Source organism: Aristolochia californica, unplaced genomic scaffold (genome assembly GCF_029961685.1).
Source record: "Aristolochia californica isolate CCGP_79_NKW_82.1479 unplaced genomic scaffold, dmAriCali1.0.hap1 SCAF_6, whole genome shotgun sequence".
Lineage (NCBI taxonomy): Eukaryota > Viridiplantae > Streptophyta > Magnoliopsida > Piperales > Aristolochiaceae > Aristolochia > Aristolochia californica.
In genome coordinates, this window is record NW_027182257.1 from 7,107,294 (window position 1) to 7,114,060 (window position 6,767).

The 6,767-nt window shown below is 44.0% G+C and overlaps 1 protein-coding gene across 1 annotated transcript; it reads right to left on the bottom strand.

Annotated features, from left to right (window-relative positions):
• Positions 1–5,594: 5,594 nt before the first annotated feature.
• On the bottom strand, positions 5,595–6,378 carry LOC137935229 (L10-interacting MYB domain-containing protein-like). Its single transcript, XM_068779921.1, has 3 exons — positions 6,142–6,378; positions 5,982–6,044; positions 5,595–5,882 (listed from the first exon to the last, which is right to left on the bottom strand). Exons 1-3 carry the CDS (start codon positions 6,376–6,378, stop codon positions 5,595–5,597), a joined length of 588 nt encoding a protein of 195 aa, XP_068636022.1.
• Between the last annotated feature and the right edge of the window lie 389 nt (positions 6,379–6,767).

The following is a 6,767-nucleotide window of genomic DNA, read 5'->3' on the forward strand; positions in this document are numbered from 1 at the left end:
TTTCTAAGCCCAAAGAGGAGGTCTGTCCTCCTTCTCGGCAGTAGCAGCAAGAGGGGCCTCAATTCCTCCCTTATCGAGTAGAAAAGTGAGGATCTTCATCCTCAGATCTTGAGCAATCCTGGTGCAACGTGGGAGCTGATCACAGCAGCAAAGAAGAGGTAGTAATCTATCCCAAATTTGTGTTTCAAGTTAATTCAGAAAGAAGGATTGCACTCTTAGCTAGAGCAGCAACAAAGAGGGCCAAACCGTCTTTGCTGTGATCAAGAAAAGAGAGCAGCTTGCTCTAGCAAGCTCAGCGTTGCTGTGGGGTATCCTACCTATCACAGCAACTCGTTAGGACCATCAAAAGAGGAGCTTTCCTCCTGGCCGAGCACTGGTCAAAGAGAAAGACTCATATACAGACCCTTGACGTGAAGTGAACTTAAATTTTGAGTGCTGGAGTCTCAAGTTCCACTCCTTGTTACTCGATCCATGACCCGGGACTGTAACAACCTTGTATTAGAGCAGGGTAACATGGGGGATAATATCAGCAATGAAGAAATCCAAATCAGGATACAAAAGATAGAAGATGGCCTTGAAACAGCACAACCAGTGCTGGGGAAGGTTTGTGGTTTGGAAGAAGAGATGAGCCGAGTCATCAGCATGCTAACGGAGTTGGGGGTAGAGAGACATTGGATTCTAGAGGATCCAGAGGAGCTAGAGAATATTATCGAGGAGGAACCACTGGAGATATCCTTGCATGCTATTACTGGCCAGAAATCACCTAATACAATGAAAGTCCGAGCTCATGCCATCGATCGAGAACTAGTGGGACTAGTCGACTCGGGGAGTACACACAATTTTTTGAGTTTGACAGCCGCACAACATATCCAGCTCCAGATACACACTCATCCGACAACCACCGTCTCAGTGGGAAATGGTGAGAAGGTCCCTAGCTATGGGATTAGTAAGGCAGTAACTTTTTCCATTGGCTCTACTTCGTTTAATACTGAATTTTTTGTTATTCCCCTGGCGGGATTTGATATGGTATTAGGCATTAAATGGTTACAAATGTTGGGGCCCATTTTGTGGGACTTTTCGGCTTTAACCATGAGCTTTGATTTGGTCGAGAGTCGGGTGCTCTTACAGGGCTGTCTGGTGGACAGGGCCCACCACATGCACACTTTGCAGACACAGGAACAACCTGACAGTACTAGTGAGGGTCTGGTTAAAGAGTTCTCTGAACTCTTCCGGGAGCCTTCCGGTTTGCCTCCCCTGAGGCACTGTGACCACATGATCTGTCTGACACCAGGATCTGAGGTAGTGGTCGTGCGACCGTACCGTTACCCACACCTTCAGAAGGACGAGATAGAGCGTCAGTGCTAGGAGATGTTGAAATAGGGTCTTATTCATCCCAGTCGCTCCCTGTTCTCTTCACCCGTCTTACTTGTGAAGAAACATGATGGGACATGGAGGTTCTACGTGGATTATCTGGAGTTGAACGTGCAGACAGTAAAAGACAAGTTTTCGATTCCGGTAGTGGATAAGCTCCTGGATGAGTTACATGGGTTGTGTGTTATGGACTCTATAGCATCACGAGTTACCAACAGGCGTAGGAATTAATGAATGTGTTTTTCAATTTCCATGTAATTGTTTCTTGGTTTGGTTTTGTCTTTGGTTTCGGTTGGTTTAACATTTATTGGTTTGAACCATTGACCCAAGAGGTCTTTAGTGTTTTGGACGTCCTCAACCCTATTTAAGGGGACGGCTAGGGTAATGAGAATTATGAATTGAGTCTACTTTAGCTAGAGTAAATTAGATAAACAGGTCAAGAGCTCCTTCAAGCTCTCTTCCGTTTTCCCCCCAATTCTCCTTTCCAAAATTCAATACCCATCAATCCCTCATTCCATCTCAACGTCAAGCAAGGTGATGGAAGGAAGAGAAGAGAGGAGGGTGACAAGATCCATGGCTCGTGAGGATCCTAACATTGTGGTTATTCACTAAACTCGACCTCCATTCGGGATACCATCAGGTCCAAATGCACCCCTCTGATATCGAGAAGATGATGTTCCGCACGCACCATGGCCACTTTGAGTTCGTCGTCATGCCGTTCGGGTTATCCAATAGACCCTCCACTTTTCAAGCTTTGATGAACGAGGTATTTAGCCCCTATCTTAGAAAATTTGTTCGTGTATTTTTCGATGATATTTTGATATATAGCCAGTCGGTTGAGGAGCACTTGGCACACTTGAGGATTTTTTTCGATTTGTTACGAGCACATCAGCTCTATTTGAAACATTTCAAGTGTTCTTTTGCGGCTTCACAAGTGGGGTATCTGGGCCACATTATCTCACATGAGGGGGTTACGGTGGATCCTGAGAAGATCCGAGCTATTCACGAGTAGCCGCAGCCACAGTCGTGTTCTGCATTACGGGGTTTTTTGGGTCTTGTGGGCTACTACCGCAAATTTATTCAGAACTATGGGCTAGTGGCAGCACCATTGACCAGTCTACTCAAGAAAAAATTCTTTATTTGGAATGAGGAGACCACCAAGTCGTTTGTGGCACTCAAAGCTGCCCTCGTATCCCCGCCAATATTACAACTTCCCAACTTTGACGAATTGTTCGTGGTAGAGTACGATGCTTCGAGCGTGGGCATTGGGGCCGTTCTACAACAGTTGGGTCATCCTATTGCGTACTTTAGCAGACAGTTGGCACTCCATCATCACAAGTTGGAAGCCTATGAGCGCGAATTGATTGGTTTGGCCAAGGCGGTCCAACATTGGAGGCCTTTTCACTGGGGCCAGACTTTTCTCATACTCACGGATCACTACAACCTTAAATTCCTACTAGAACAACGTTTGACGACGTCGCCATAGTAGCACTGGATCAGTAAGTTATTGGGGTTTAACTTCTCGGTGGAATATCGTGCGGGGAGATTAAAATAAGGTGGCAGACGCCTTGTCACGGTGTTTTGAGGATCAACAGTCGGTCTATTCGATCAACCAGTAGAGATTTCTCATTTTGGATTTGGTAAGAGACGCACATGCCAGTGACCTTGCACTGCAGGAACTGCATCAGAAGATTTCGGAAGGGACAATGAATTCGAAGTGGTCCATCCAAGATGCACTTATTTATTACAAGCAGTGGCTTTTCCTTCCACCTGAGTCCGAGTTGATTCCAGCTATTCTCTCGGCCTACCATGACAGTACACATGAGGGGATACAGAAGACCTTGCAAAGAATTAGAGCCAATTTTTACTAGCAAGCCATGAAACCCTCTATTATGACTTATGTGGGTGACTGTCAGGTCTGCCAGCTCAACAAAGCCGAGCACTTGAGTCCATCCGGTCTTCTCCAACCTCTGGCCCTTCCTACGCAGGTTTGGGCCGACATTTTGATGCATTTTGTGGAAGGTCTACCCCTGTCCTCCGGAAAATCCATACTTTTCGTGGTGGTTGATAGATTATCCAAGTACGGACATTTTATACTACTGGCTCATCCTTATACAGCAACACGGATTGCTCAGACTTTCCTGGAGCAGATAGTCCGTTTACATGGCATTCCAGAATTCATTGTGAGTGACAAAGATGCAGTTTTCACGAGCACCTTTTGGCGGGACTAAATTGAACTTCTCCTCCGCCTATCATCCACAGACAGATGGGCAGACAGAGGTGGTGAACTGCACCATCAAGATGTTTCTACGGTGCTTGGTGGGTGATTGTCCGCGGCAATGGGTTCAATGGCTTCCGTGGGCCGAATACTGTTACAACACTTCGTTCCACTATGCCTTGCAATCCACTCCTTTTCCGGGTTATATATGGCTGGGATCCACCTCGCTTTCTCTCATACAACCCAGGGTCCACCTGCGTGGATGCGATTGATCAGGCACTCATGGAATGGGATCTGCTACTACAAAATATCACAGAACGACTATGACGCGCCCAAGCTCGAATGAAGGATGTTTACGACAAAGGCCACTGTGAGGTCTCCTTTCAGGTTGGGGAGTATGTGTGGCTACGGCTCCAGCCCTACCATTAGCAGTCTCTTGTGGGACCTCCATATCATAAGCACTCCCGGATTTTTTGGGCCGTTTCCCATTCTTCGACGCGTGGGACCAGTCTCCTATCAACTCAAATTATCGGGCATGGCCAAAATTCATGATGTGTTTCATGTCTCTGTTTTGAAGCCACATTCCGGGGCGCCGCCTACATCCGCACCATTCCTACCACCGGTTGATCATGGCGAGGTTATTCTTAACCCAACCGTGGTGTTACGCGCGGCTGACCAATGACCATTGGGAGATTCTCGTTCAGTGGACGGACACTGACCCCGATGCTGCCACTTGGGAACTTGTCGACATCTTCAAACAGGCATACCCAGCTTTTGAGCTTGAGGACAAGCTCTTTCTCCATGGGGAGGCAGATGTTGTGGACTCAATAACACACCGAGTCACACAACGAAGGAGGCAACAACAACTCACTCAATAGGATTTATTTCTTATATTACTTTGAGTAGGATTTATTTCTTATATTGTTTTAAGAAGAAGTTATTTCTAATTACTTTATATGAAGGGGCATTATGGGGAATTATTGTAACCCTAACCCTAACTCTATGACGTGATCTATTTAAGGGAAAGGAATGAATAAATAGGTAAGCTTTAAGATTTTAGAATAACCTAGTGTAAATAGGTTGAGATCACCTCTTGATCTCGAGTTTAGGGTTTACTCAAAAAATCCAACCTATCCTTCATCCTCTATTGCCATCCATCTTCACCCAACTTCATCCATCATCATCCATACTATGAAGAGGAGCTTCTTGCCCCTTTTCTAAGCCCAAAGAGGAGGTCTGTCCTCCTTCTCGGCAGTAGCAGCAAGAGGGGCCTCAATTCCTCCCTTATCGAGTAGAAAAGTGAGGATCTTCATCCTCAGATCTTGAGCAATCCTGGTGCAACGTGGGAGCTGATCACAGCAGCAAAGAAGAGGTAATAATCTATCCCAAATTTGTGTTTCAAGTTAATTCAGAAAGAAGGATTGCACTCTTAGCTAGAGCAGCAACAAAGAGGGCCAAACCGTCTTTGCCGTGATCAAGAAAAGAGAGCAGCTTGCTCTAGCAAGCTCAGCATTGCAGTGGGGTATCCTACCTATCACAACAACTCGTTAGGACCATCAAAAGAGGAGCTTTCCTCCTGGCCGAGCACTGGTCAAAGAGAAAGACTCATATACAGACCCTTGACGTGAAGTGAGCTTAAATTCTGAGTGTTGGAGTCTCAAGTTCCACGCCTTGTTACTCGATCCATGACCCGGGACTGTAACACACAACCATATCCATTCAATTGTCCACATCTATACTCATCCACCATATTCATCCACACAATAACAATACAACAATCATTAAAACAAATTTTAATCATAATGACATTCATGAAAGATCAATGATAACTCTTACAATGTCATAATTCAAAAATCATCATTAAAATGCAAAACACTCGTTCCAAAGTAGATAGTGTGCTTAAAACTCATTACTACAATTCATGAGAACAAAATTAAGCCATTTGAGCCGCTCTTCCATTGTCATCTTCATAAACATGAATTTCTTATTTGGCATCTCCAACCATTTAGGAGCGTGATACTTCAACTCTATCGGTAGGTCCGGGATTTACAGGAGGACTTCGTACTAAATCACTATTGGCATTACCATCTTTAGACGTTATGGTATCCCTAAATGTCTCAATGATATCTTTCATTGCATCAATGAATCTGCCGGTGTCATCAGTGGACATTTCGGGTCTCTTTCTATGACGAGTTGAAGATGATGGGTTACCTCTTTGAGACTGCTCAGGTGCTGACTCATTCTCGATAAGGAATGGTGATGGAGTATCCCTACCTACATTGACATCCTCGAGCTTGTCCATCAGTGTCCATTATGACTCACAAAGGAGATCATCGCTCAGATCTACGCAAATTTGACTTGCTGTCCCCATGACTATTGATTTTCACACTACCAAAGCCAATTTTTCGTAAAGAAGACACCCTTCACGTCTATACTTCTCAGCATCTCTATTCTCCTACAAGAAAAAAAAAATCTTTTAGACATCTTGGAATAGAGTTCTAGTAATGCGGAAGACATACAAAATGTTTTGCAGTACAACATGAATTACTGACCTTGATGTAATCTTGCCATACAAAATGACATGCAGTTACTCGATGTGTGGTTGCATCCCAGCCGAACCCACTAGTGTTGAGACATCTCGTTACTATTTGGTAGCTTTTCTTCCATGATCTTGTTCGATTCTTGAGTTGCTCACAAGTTTTTTTATTGACTGTATCTTCATCAAACATATTGACACAGACCATAGACACCTCATGCTTCCAAACCTCATTGGGCAACTTGTTCCCCATATTAACCTACTCGACCAAGAGATCGACCATTTTGTTGTCTTCTTCCAACCATATATAATCTAAATCCGAGATGGTCCTCATGGAAAAAACTTTATCAGACACCCTTTACCCTTAGTAATTAGGGACACATGAAAACACAAAAAAAACACTGAAAAAAATACCACATGGTGGATATTGTTGAATTTATGGAAAAGAGAAAAACTTCATTGACTTGATATAATCAGAGTACATGAACCCCTATTTATAATAGAGAAAAGTAATAGAGTCCAATTACAATTAAACTACTCTTGTCCCAATTACACCCAAACTCTAACACATAAAGATAAGTCCTAGCATAATTAAATAACTCAATATAAATAGAAGACTAACATAACTAAAACACCTTTAAA